Source organism: Sesamum indicum, linkage group LG1, assembly GCF_000512975.1.
Source record: "Sesamum indicum cultivar Zhongzhi No. 13 linkage group LG1, S_indicum_v1.0, whole genome shotgun sequence".
NCBI classification, from domain to species: domain Eukaryota; kingdom Viridiplantae; phylum Streptophyta; class Magnoliopsida; order Lamiales; family Pedaliaceae; genus Sesamum; species Sesamum indicum.
This window is the reverse complement of record NC_026145.1, coordinates 3,056,974-3,070,971: the sequence shown is the minus strand read 5'-3', so window position 1 is coordinate 3,070,971 and position 13,998 is coordinate 3,056,974. Positions and strand designations below refer to the sequence as shown.

The following is a 13,998-nucleotide window of genomic DNA, read 5'->3' as shown; positions in this document are numbered from 1 at the left end:
TCTAAAATAGAGCGTCGGCGTATTTATAGTGCCCAAGTGGTTACTGTTGTTTGGGCCACGTGTAAACATTTGAGGTATGGGTGTCTTCAATCGGACGGCTTTTCGCCTATCGGGGTCTTCTGTAAGTAATCAGGTCGTATCATGGACTATCCAACCAGCTGAGCTTGATGCACGAATCTGCTTCTGTAATGCTGAAAATATCCTTCATTAAGGACATTTTCGATATTCCGTATTAAAATTGGGTTTTGCCCATCACCAGCTATGCATTCATTATATGAACACCTTATTAATATATAAGACATTTGCATAAAATGTTGTAACAATTTAATGCAATTTGTCCATAAAAGAAGTAAGTTTGTCCTTACACATCCAAAAATATAAGCTAATAGTGTGCATTTGCACAATACAAAAGTTGTCCAAAAATAATTCAACTGCAAGTCACCAAAAAGGTTATACCAACACCAACAAATATTTGGATCAAATTCCCTTCTTACCACCCTTATATTTCAATCTGGCCTTTGAAGATTATGAGATAGTTCCAGCATTTTTTAATATTTTAATTGTTAGTTTTCTTCAATACTCATTGTCAGCATTTTTAACTGTCCAATAGTCATGATTTAACAGTCATGTGCCACTCACATGTCAATTCTCATCCAAAAGTTAACGATGGTACATAATTTGTATAATTTTTTATTTATATGGTATTGTTTTTGTCAATCTGACAAAGTATGGCACCGCGACTTCAAAGTAGCTTTAAGTATGTGATGAGGTAATTTTCAAAAGATCAAATTGCCCCTATTTTTTAAAAGAATATGCAGTAAAGGACAGGATCCGCGCATGAAGGTGCGGGTCGGGCCCGACCCGCCCTACCCAGACCAATGGACTTGCCCGCTTTGATAACCGTTGGATCACCTAATATCAGGATGCTCAGATGATACCACGTGGCACCTTACCATGTAGTAATGTACGCTATAAATACCAGCATTTATGAATATTTACACAAGTGCATTTATCATATTTTTTTAATCTCACTCGTTCTCCAGTTATCGCTTTCGGGCCTACTTTTTTAACTTAAGTATCGGAGGGCCTTAATTGGGGGCTATCCAACAAGCCTAACGCGTGTTCTGTTCTCAGGATCCACTCATAGGAAGCTCAAAGAGGGATTCAGTGACTCGTTCGCAGGGTACCAAATTCAGTGACCCGATCTCAGGGTATCAGGTTCAGCAATTCGATCCAAATTATGCGACCTCCATCAGTATGGTACCACAATCCATTCAAATACCCCTAGTCATATTGATTAATGTCTTAAGTGGGCTTGGACCTACATCTATGGGACTCGAGTCGTCTCGGTCCAATTGCAATCTAGCCCAGATAGTCAAACCTAAGTATGTGCTACTTCACCATGACCGCACCATCAAAATTGCATTAACAGTCCATATGTGATAATTGCAACTCAGTTATATTCACCATGCTCCAAGTACAACTTTTGTATACCTTTAAAAAAATATTTATGAGCACGATATCTTAACAACCTCATCAACTTAAGTATCAAAAAATTATAATTAAATTTTTTTTGATAATATTATCTCGTGCTCTATTTTTCAGAGTTATCATAGGTAATCTTAGGTTTTTATGACCTATCTCTAGATCATCTAGACCCTCAGGACTTGACCTAATCCTTACTCAAATGAGATCTCATGCTCATTATCTTACATGTTAATCTAGCTACTTGGAACTACATTTTGATATTTTCAATTATATGTAATAAATGTTATGTAAATATAACATTTACACATTATATAATTGGCTTAAATATGTTTTTGGTTCAATAATTTTGATACTTTGGCATTTTTATCATTTATCTTTTTAGTGGTGCAAAATAATTTTATAATTTTTTGATATTTTGTAATTTTGGTCCCTCCGATGTCAAACTTTGCAAATATCGCCGAACAAATCATGTGAACTTCACGTCGTTCATTTAAATTGGGACTTTTGTTCTGATTGGTTCACTTTTGCCAACATGAAGAAAAAAATAAAATAAAAGAATAACGTGACACATGATTTATTCCAACAATATTTGTAAAATCCGGCATCAAAAGAACCAAAATTGTGAAATATCAAATAATTACATAATCTTTTTGCAACTCCCAAAAAAATAAAGGATAAAAATGCTAAAATCACAAGGAACACATGATTTATTTAGGAAATTTTTAAACAATCTAGCACCTCAAATACAAAAATTGCGAAATATAAAAAATTAAAGAGATAATAATGAAATGACCCTTACATAATTATGATAAAGTCGAGTTTTAGAAATCAGTCTAAATAGTCTAACTGTGAACCATGACCGAATGAGGTCACTCGTGCAATTTGTATGCTACAATAAAGTTCCCATTACTTAATTGGTCATGTCACGTGCCAATGTTATATGATTCAGACGCCATTTAAGTGTTATTTAACAAACGCTACTTGAAGTCAATGAAATCTAGCTCAATTGGTGAAACTAAAAACGCATAATGTTAGAGGTTGTGGGTTTGAACTCCTTTTTATGTGTGGGATATTATTTCTACTAAATAGTATGTGTATTGTTTTCACTGAATAGTAGGTGGTATTTTCACTATATTAGTAAGCATTTATTGTAATATCTGACATGAATAATTATAAAATTCAAATTTAATGTATAGCCCAAAAAAAAAAAAAAAAACATCCGCCGCCCCCTTGCACTCCGACTTTAGGTCTGGAAAAAAAAAAAATCTCAACCAAAATCTTCTCAAAATCGTCCATTTTCATCTGAGCAAATTTGAGTATTCAATAGGATGCGATCACGCTTTATTGAGTATTCAAAATTTTTTTTATCATCCATTGTTCTTTATCACTTTTCGAGTCTAATTAGGTCATTTTGATTCTATTTTCAATTAGGTCGTTATAGTGCATATGAAATCGTTGCGCTAACTTTTGGGTATAGGGTCCTTATTTTATTTATTAATTTATATAAGAAAAAGTACGGATGTCTTGTGTTCCAATCACCACTGCATATTAGAGCACGTCTCAAAAACTAAAGTTCATTAGAGTACTTACAAATACTTGCGTATTAATACAGGTTTCATATCTTTAGCAGGGATTAAACTCATAATCTTATGAAAGTTATCCATTTTTACTGATCGAGTTAACAAGAATCGACAATATGTTTTCATATTTGTTATTATTATTTTGAAATAATTACACCGTCCTTTCCATCGATTAATTTATTATCGACTTATTGCAGATCAAATAATTTTTTTTCGACTAAACTACCCTTATAAAGGTTCATGAACATATACATCCCCACAGCGTTAAAGCGTGAAGACGTGTGAGGGTAATTTTATCATAAAAAGATTTATCTAGCCTGCAATAAGCCAGTAATAAGTCAATCGAGGGTAAATATAGATTTTTTATCTAATTTTTTTGTTTATGACTAACAACGTGACTTATTTGTTGAACGAAAGCAAATATCAAAAGTGTTAGATGTATTTTTCCAAACTATAAAGGATTTACATATAATTACACCAAATTCCAGGAAAAGAAAGTGTGATTATCCCTTATCTCTATAATGATTATAACACGTTTTACGCATCACATTAACTGCGGTTGTTCCACTTTTACCCCACACCTAATCACATGCTCAAGAAGAAATCTGATATCAACTAAACACACCGTCTCTCGTTAAAATGACACGAGATGGGATGAAATTACGAGTAATCACATAATAATATTTCTCATTTGATCCTTTATATTTATTACAAATAAAAAATACAAAAAAATAAATAAATAAATAGCAATGCATATCATGACAGGTCTCCTTGTACAGTGATTTACAAGACTCAAGTCAAATCATAGGCACCTTTCAACACGTAAAACACGCCACAAGTCTCAGAAAAATACTCAATTTACACATACCATAACATCAATTCGAACAAACATCACCTTGTCAAAAAATTTCAGGTGGTCCAATGCACTAATTATGATCTTGCATAGTTATAAATTATTTTTTACACTAAAAAATATAAGTAATTTGTGTAATAATATTGACGTTTTTTAGGAACATATGTGTAATTTTTTAAAATAAAAATAATTTTATGTAAATAATATCGATGTTTTTATGAGTATATGTGTAATTATCAAAAAGGTAAGAGTAGTTTATGTAACAGACCATAAGTCTGGGTGTGTAAATATAATTATTCCTATTTTAAATTGTAAAATATATCAGTGAAAAAATGTAATTTTCTCTCATAATCAGCTACTAATGAGAAAATTAAAAATTATGACGGATACTGAATAACTATACTTGCACAACGACTACCAATCGTTGTTTTTGTAGGTAAGGTCAAAACATTAGTTTTTGCCGAAAATCATGTCACTATCAAATATTCATCAACTATGATCAAAATTTAAATTTTTATATTGATATTATCTGATCGTAATAGATAATATTAATTTATTATAATTTTTAAGTTGTGATTATTTAATAATATAAAAAATAATTGATAATGTTGTACTGTATACAAGTGCTTTTCTCTTGGTCAAATTAAAAATCAATTTAGAACTTTTATTATAAATCAGTGTGTACATAGTTAACCTTTTTTTTTTTTTTTGTAAATTTGTGTGATGCATTTAAATGTGTGTATATAATTAATTAAAAATGCTAAGAAATTATTGTACAGAAAAGTATATATTTTAATTCGATAAATAAAAAGAGGATGAATTACAATGAGCTCCCCTGAAGTTTGGCATAATTATAGATACATCCTCGTTGTTTGAAAAATAATACCCCCTAATATTTAATGAAATTATGTAATCGTTAAATGGAGGTATAAACTTGCCAACTTCGCACTTATTGTATTTTTTATTTTTTAAAAAAAATTAAAACTTATAGAAACGGATGGGATGGATGGAAAAAATTTTAAAAATTATAAAAAAATTATCCGCTTAGTCCATAAAAAATAAATAAAATTATAATTTTTAATCCACAAGGATACTTTGGTTAGTTCACCATAGAAAATGGATGGAAACCTAACGGATTGCTCTAATTGCTAGACGACCGTTAAAATCAGGGAGTATTAGTAGTTTTTTTAATTAATGAGAGGATATTTGTAATTATGCCAAACCTCAGGGGAGGTCGTTGTAATTTACCCTAAAAAATAATTATGAGAAATTATTGAGAAAAAAAAAGAACGAAATTGAGAAAAGAGTGAAAAAAATATTAAAAATACGAAATTAATTTTTAGAAAAATATCAGAGTGGAAGTTTGAAAATACAAAAAAGATGCCTTAAATTATAAAAGAATACAGATTATAAATATATATTTCATACTATATTTTATATACATAATATGTAATAATTTTCAAAAACACACATACAAAGTTTGATTTTTTTTTTTATCTATTTTAAATATGAAGTATAATAACATTAATTTATTAATAAAAATTAAATTATTTTTTTAGTGAATAAGTCACAATTACATCATGAATTACAACCATTAATAATTAATATTGTAATTATCAATATTAAATATAGGAATAATTATATTGTTCTTCCTCAGATTTGGGTAATTACTTAAAAATCCCTTATGGTTTAAAAAATTATATCTAATACGTCTAACATTTGTTTATGTATAACAAATAGACCCTCCTGTCAGTCAAGCTTTACCAAATTTATTTATATTAGTAAACAAGTTGAATGAAAATCTATATTTATCCCTGATTGACTTATTGCAGATAAAAAAAAAAAAACTTTTTTAATCAAACTACCATTACACATATTCACACGATAACGAGTGTGGGGAACTACATCTCCACTCTTATAAGGGTATTTTGGTTAAAAAATGATTTGCATTGTTTGCAATAAGTGAGTAATAAGTGAAATTATATGAATTGTTACAAATGATGGAATCTACTTGTTAGATAGAAACAAATATCAGATGCGGAAGATCTAATTTTTCAAATTATAAAAAATCCATGTACAATTACATTAAATTTTAAGAAAGAAAAATATAATTATGCCTTAATTATGGAATCTTGTTTTCATTAAATAGAAAATTCAAATTATTAGCTAAGAACACGTAAAAACCGCATGCTCTGCCTAAAGTACCCAACTAATGACTCAGAAGACTGCAAAACCACACTCACAAAAGTTAAAACCCTGTCCAGAAACACTGCTCTCTCTCTCTCTCTCTCTCTCTCTCTCTCTCATACAAACATACAGAGAGATTTTATAAATATTCCCCACCTCTTCTTCAATTCTTTCCCGCATATTTTAACAGACCATCTGACAGAAAAAACGAACACGCTAGTACATAAACAGGCAGGCATCACCCAGAGATCCCACACCAAGGAAGAGACGTAGCACCAAGAACACCCACTTTCCTATTCACTCTCCTGAACGGCAATGCTGCCTTACACCACCGTGGAAGCGGCGGAAGCCGCACTCGGTAGATCCCTCTCGGCGGCGGAGACCCTGTGGCTCAACTACTCCGCCAACAAGTCTGACTACTTCCTCTACTGCCACAACATCCTCTTCCTCTTCATCATTTTCTCTGTTTTCCCCTTTTACTACCTTTTTCTTGAGTATTTCTTCCAGAAATATGTTGGGCCTTACAAAATCCAGCCCAAAGTGACGCTCTCCTTCTCTGATACCCTTCGATGCTACAAATCTGTGATGCGCATGTTCTTCCTCGTTGTGGGTCCCCTCCAGCTCGTTTCCTTCCCTTCCATTAAGGTAAGTGTTTTTTTAGTCTTTTAATGATTCAGCGCCATTCTTCGAGTGTTTTGTGAAATTGGGCTATTGGGTTTTAGATTTCCGGATTGATGCAGTTAGTTTTGTGATGGAATGATGGGTGCTTACTGTTGTTGAGTATATGCCCTTTCTTGATCTTAATGTGGGTTATACATGAAGGTCCAATCTTTCTGGATTTCGTTAATGATTTTTCTTCTTCTTGTTTGTTGAATGAAGTTGATAGGGGTAAGAACAAGCTTGCCATTGCCTTCTTTCTGGGAAATTGTGGCTCAATTGGGGGTTTATTTCATCGTGGAGGACTATACAAACTATTGGATCCATAGGTTTCTGCACTGCCAGTGGGGGTACGAGAAAATTCACAAGGTGCACCATGAGTACACCGCGCCGATTGGGTTTGCGGCGCCATATGCTCACTGGGCTGAGATTTTGATCCTCGGGATTCCGTCATTTCTTGGGCCCGCGATGGTCCCCGGCCATATGATTACATTCTGGTTATGGATTGCTCTGAGGCAGATTGAGGCTATTGAGACTCACAGTGGGTAATGCACTTTGCATGCTTCTTGCTCATGCTTTGATTTGATGCAGTTTAGTAAGAGCTTTCCAGCTTTGATTGATTAAGTGTCAGTTATATGTGCTTTGCTTGTGCTAATTTGACCAAATGATGGCTTAACACTGTAATTTATTCACTCTCTTTTCACTATTTGCTTTTGGGATTTCGATTGATCCACTGAAAAGTTAATCGATTGGTGGGTTGAGGTCAATAATAGTGGATTAACTTTTGTGCACGAGTAGTACGATTCTCTCTCTCTCTCTCTCTCTCTCTCTCTCTCTCTCTCACACGCACACACACACACACAATTCTTCGGGTAATAGTTGATTCACTTGCATTGTGATTTAGTCACTTTTTAGGTCTAATAACTAGTCATTATTTCTTGCAAGGATTCACATGTTTTCGTGTTTTCCTCATTAAGTTCGTTTCTGAAGTCATAATTATCAGATACATTTCATATCCGGCAAGGTATAGTCTGAGATTTTCCTTGCAAATATTAAATGTGTGGAAACTTTCTATATATAAGGTGTATGGATAACGGAGAATTTGTTTAGTTCCTAAAAGTTGTCTACATCAAATGGTTATATGTTAGGTACTGTAGTGTTACATCTCTGGTTGCCAGTTTCAGTATTTGTACTCTGTAGATATCGAATTTTGTTTCTGAACCTGCTTGATTGGGTACCTTCAGAATAAGTTTTTGTATTTGTATCAGATCATATTAAGAGAATTTATCCGAATTGTAACATCCGAGCTATCCATGTGCATCTATTAAAAGCCAAAATCATTTCATTATGTTTGATTAGATGAAATAATTAGATGAAGTTACATGAATCAGCTAAGACTGAGACAATGAAGATGGATATTAAAAATGACAGTTATTTAAAGTGTTCGGTACTCATATGACGTACTTTTCTATGTTTGAAATGACGATACAATTCTTAAATGTCAAGATTCAACTGATCCCAGAGATTATCTCAGTTTCATAGTGCATCATATTGAGTCGGAGCTGAATATGACACATGTGCATTAATAGTTGAATAAAAGAATTAAATCAGCTAATTTGTTGACATTCAGTACATAAAATGTCTACTGTTTATGCAATTACCAGCATGCAATTTTTTCAACTGAACCAGGCGAACATTATGTTCTGTCCACCAGTTTTTGCCTTTGCTTAACACTGAGTTGTTAGAGTTCTATAGTTGTCATGCTTTATCTTCTTTCTTTTTTTTCCTTTCCTAACTTTATGTATGAAATTAAAAAGCCTGCCAAATGCATATATCCGCATACAACCATCAGAAGATGCCTCAGCAGGCAGGAAGAAGCATTTAGGCCTTAGGAAATAGAAGTAGTCTTATTCATCTTAGGAAATGACATGTATGCCTTAGTTCTCCTTGAATGGCTGTTGGATTGGTTATTGACTTGTATCCTCTCTCCTCGTTCCTACATTACGACAAAACCATATATAAATACTTATTCTGTTTCACTGACAGTGAAGTTTGGAGCAGATGTTATTTACTCATGTTAATTAGACTTTCTTTCTTTGATTTGGAGTTACTATAACGAATTCCGTTACTAATAATAAATTCCTTATTTGAGGAAAGCTAGCCATCAATATCTTCTATGGTTATTGCCGAAGTTATAAGAGTCCTTTGACCACTCAATTGTTCTCTGTTTTCGCAGAACCTTTTTATATTTATGTTTATATTCATGTTACACGTTCACATACTTCCGTAAAATAATCTCTGTGAAAATGTTATATTCATGAACGGACACAGATGGTCGACCTTGCAGCTACAATAATCTAGCCAACTTTGTAAATTATTTCAATTCATATACATAAAGCACAATGGAGGTGTTTCAGTTGTGTTCACGACGAAGGTATGCTGCTACGAGAAGACAATTCTCATATGGAATTTGTTGCCTAAATACTCATTTGCTGAGTCCAATCTAATATGATGATATCGTCTTGTTTCTTCAATGAGACTTGTGAATTTCATTTGCTTTACTAGGACACCTGATCGCGTTCTTTATCAGCACATATGTAACATATGCTTTTTTATTATACAAAAGCATGATTACATGCTTTCCGCCAACTAGAGATTGTAATGACATGCCTTAATGTGTCAACAATACAGGTACGACTTCCCTTGGACTCCGACAAAATACATTCCCTTTTACGGCGGTCCAGATTACCATGACTACCATCATTATGTAGGTGGACAAAGCCAGAGTAATTTTGCATCAGTATTCACGTATTGTGATTACCTCTACGGCACTGACAAGGTGATTGTTAAAATAGATCACAATTATCCTTAGAGAGGTATTTTATGTTTCAAAAAGATTATGTGTCCTAAACCTGCTTTTTGTTTGGCTTATCTCACAGGGATACCGCTATCAAAAGAAAGTCCTTCAGCAGGTACATTAACTCTTCCAAGATCCAAATGATGGTTCTCTTATACTTTAGCATGTGGAAAGTTAAAACTGGTCATATATTTGTCCAATAATCTGACCAGATAAACTTTACTGAAATAGTCTGATATCCTGGAAATTATCGAGCTCTACGAAATCACATCATTTGGTTAATAATTATTCTTCCCCTAAATTCATATTGCTTTTAGCGGATAAAACCAACAGATCCCCTAATGAAAACACTTGAGTAAAATAAAAAGGACAATGCGATCCCTTGAGCATTTAAGCTTATTTTTTCAAAAAATTTAAAAGCCGCTATGCCTTTTTCTTTGTTCAGAGAGGAGTTTTATGTCTTTCTGTAATTTTACACTGGTTAAATGCAATTAACCCTACTTTCAAATGAAAACAAATGCTTTCACCAAATGACCGTGTCCCGATTAATGCTGTTTACATTACAAGAAGTGTACCTCTTTTACGCACACGTTTTTGAGCGACTTCCACTCCATACATCTTACGACCTCATTGTTCTGTTAACAATCATCATCGTTGATCGTTTCAGTTGCGGGAGGGAGTGAAAAGCAATGGAACTATGCATGAGGTATCTGCAGAAAGTCAGAAAGTGGACTAGTTCCGGTGTGGAGCTCCTAATGGCCTTGTTATCACTAGTCCACATTACTTGGCTTGTTATCATCCGTAAATATAGGTAGAATGCTTGTGTGGATGCTATTCTCATATGATGTTTGTAGGACTTTGTGATCATCCCATGCAATCTTGGGGAAGACCGGACTATGTTAGAATAAAATTTAAGGCTTGTACTGTACTGTACTGTACTATAATGTGTTAGTACTTGGGTTTTGGATTCATTAGCTGTTACAAAATTCAATGTTGATGGTGCTTGAATCTGAACTGAACTCAGATTAACGTGGAACGCACCCTCCATGTGTACAAGAAAACAAAAAACACAGGTGGTGTTAGGGTGTAAATTCCTTTTCTGGATTAGAAGATTAATAACCAGACAGGGGGGAATTCAACTCTTCCTTTCAAGAGCCTAATACACACAAGTGAAACGTGTTTCACTCGAAAGAATAAATCAGCACTGTTCCAGCAAATAAAAAGCCCGTCTAGCTCAGTCGGTAGAGCGCAAGGCTCTTAACCTTGTGGTCGTGGGTTCGAGCCCCACGGTGGGCGTGTTAATTTTTACACAAAAAACGTTCTTACCTTAATATTTGAAACTATTCATTACCTTCAAGGAAGGAGTAGTACTATTCTCATCTTTCACTTCCGCCTCCACCTTTGTCATCTGTTTTTTTTTTTGTTGAATCGATTATAATTATATCATAAATTCCAATAATTACTAATCAATATTTCAATAACGCCCATAACTTACCAATATTATTTATTAAAATAAATCAAAGAAATATTATCAAAATAAATCATTAATAAAATTATGCGACAGCAACTTGGTCAACAAAACTAGCCCAGATTCTATCACCCCGTTTTGTTGTGAATTCATGGTTTATTATAATAAGAAATTTGGACACATTTATAGGGAAAAAATGGATGTAAAAAATTGTAAAATGTTGGCATTACCCACAAAGCCCAAGCAAAGCAATATATGTTTCTTTCTTCACTCCCAATCTTCTCCTCTACCATATAAATGTATATGGGCATCAAATCACCCTCTTCTTGCCCCCCCCACCCTTCCATTATCATAACATATTTGCTTTTTCATTCTTGGGCCTTGGACTTTTATTTCAACCAAATTATTGATTTATGTTATTGGTCTACATTATTTTTCTAATGAAAATTTGATCACATTTCACCTTTTTTTTTGACATGGAGAGCTATTTCATAAGGTTAGAGAAGTTGATGATGCAAAGACAAAAAATAGGAAATTTTTGTGAATTCTCATATGGATGGAAAATAAATATTAAATTCCTTTGACACTCCCCCCAACAAAAAAAAAAAAAAAAAAGAGGTGAATTACAATCAGATGTTTTAAAGTTTGATATAATTATAAATATTTTTTTATTATTTGAGAAAATTACAAATACCCCTTAATTTTAGTGTCCGTAAAACAACAAGTTCATTCCATTAGCTTATGTTAGGTTTTCATCCAATTTTTATAGTAGATTAACCAGAATGTCCTTTTGGATTATAAATTATAATTTTATATGTATTTTATTATACTTTTCTAAAGAAAAATTAGAATAATGTTCCCTACAGATTATTTATTTTACCCACCTTCAAATTTTTTACGTTGTTTCAGATATTTTTTTTATTATTTTTGAAAAAATTTCAGCAGGCTACGTAATTATTTTTTATTTGAAATTGATATTTGTAATTTTTCAAACAGTGAAAAGATATTCGTAATTATGCCGAATATTAGAGAAGTAGTTATAATTTATCCTATTATACAATGATAGAATTTATTTCTCATGTAATCAATTTTATTTAATAAAAAATTACGTTTGAAATTAACTAGAATATTTGCAACCAGAAATCACATGAAATCTTAATGTGTTCGTGTGATTTATTTAACTGATCAAATCTAAACCAATTACATAATAAGTATATCACATTTGTAACGTACCTAACAGTAATTCTCCGAATTTAATACTTACCCCCTCAATTGACCATTAATATTAAAGTGTATAATTACTTATACCCTTATTATTATTTTTTTCCTTTCCCTCTTTTCCCTTCTTCTTTTATAGGAAACTGTAGAGTAAATTAGTGAAGAGTTTTCTATTTATGTTTCATTTTAAAGAGATAAATAAAAATAATTATATTTACATCCCCTAACCTATCATTTATTTATTTAAATTACTTTTATTTTTTAAATAATTACACATAAACTCACTAGAGAGATTAATATCATTTACATAAATCATCCCTATTTTAAAAAAAATTCACATAAATCCCCCAAAAAGGCCAACATCATTATATAAATCATTCATGCTTTTTGGCTGTCGGGAGTGGTTTTGGTAATTATGCAAAAAGTAGGTGAACTGCTCAGAGGAATTCTATCGAATGCAGTTGTCGATCAGCGATCCGACCCGATTCCTCGAACAGTAGTTTTCCTGAGAACACAAGAAACGGTTAAGCCAGTCGGGTGTTTTCCCGACGATGGCTCTCCGACGCTCAAGTCAGCTCTTTTTGAATGAATAGGAGTATAAGTTGAGTATATTACTGAAAGTAAATGGACATTACCTCCTAATGATCTCCATCCGTGACCTTTATATCTTTCTTCATGATATAATTGGTAAGTGCAGACATATAGATGCTTAGCTTAAGTTAAGCATCTCAAATTATAGTTGATTGATACTCCATGATTATTGCGGTCGTAAATCCCTCCTTAAGAACATTTAGTGGGATTTATAACTTTTCTAGAAGACATTCCCGGTTAATATCCATGTATTATCTAGTATGAGGGGCAGATTTGTCTTATGATAAATTACCCTCATCAGTAGGAGTGATTTGTATAAATAGATTATAGATCGAGAATCTAAACGTAATTATCCAAAATAAATATAAAGAATATATTTTCGGCATCATAATTGTATAAAGTATTTTTTAATTTATACAAATAGAAAAAATATAAAAAAATATTTTACTAATCTAATTATTTACATGTTTAATTTTATCTCTGATGATCATGTGTAATAATTTTTTTTTAAAGAAAAAGTTAAAATTAAGCACTTGTTTTGGTCAGAAAAAAAGCTGATCCAATGACACCATACATCTTAATTGGTAGTAGTGGTTTACAGAGGTTGGATGGGACAATAAAGGAAGAAAAAGGAAACTGGAGAAAAAAATGTGAATGATAAAGAAAAATTAAATATATATATATGTATATATATATATATATATATATATATATGAAAGAAATAAGGGTATAAATGCCAATTCACTTTGAAGTGAGCTGACCATTAAATAAAGATAGGTAAGTGATATTTTTTATAGATTTAAAAGATAAGTGTTACATACTGTATTTATACTAATATAAAAAAAGAAAAGGCATTTTTTCATTCACAAATGGTGAATTGTGACATCAGTTAACTATTTTTTTTTCTTGAGTTAATAATATCGTCAAGTTGAGTTTTTTTCAAAAAAATATAATGTATTGGTTTATATATTTTATTCTTATTTATAATATATTTTAAAGAGTGAAAGATTATTTATTATATACACGCAAGAACAACATGTCGCGATTGGTAACAGATGAAATAAAAGTAAGTTTACACTATTCTTGAGTGCTTATGGTA

The 13,998-nt window shown here is 32.1% G+C and overlaps 1 protein-coding gene and 1 non-coding gene across 2 annotated transcripts; both read left to right on the top strand.

The window, feature by feature from the left end:
• On the top strand, nt 6,147–10,613 carry LOC105155669 (methylsterol monooxygenase 1-1-like). The gene is made up of 5 exons (XM_011071590.2): nt 6,147–6,753; nt 6,988–7,310; nt 9,457–9,604; nt 9,705–9,737; nt 10,290–10,613. The coding sequence occupies exons 1-5, from the start codon at nt 6,424–6,426 to the stop codon at nt 10,356–10,358; spliced, it is 903 nt and encodes a 300-aa protein (XP_011069892.1). The 5' UTR covers nt 6,147–6,423; the 3' UTR covers nt 10,359–10,613.
• TRNAK-CUU lies at nt 10,846–10,918 on the top strand. The gene has a single exon. It is a non-coding gene; the product is annotated as a tRNA-Lys (tRNA).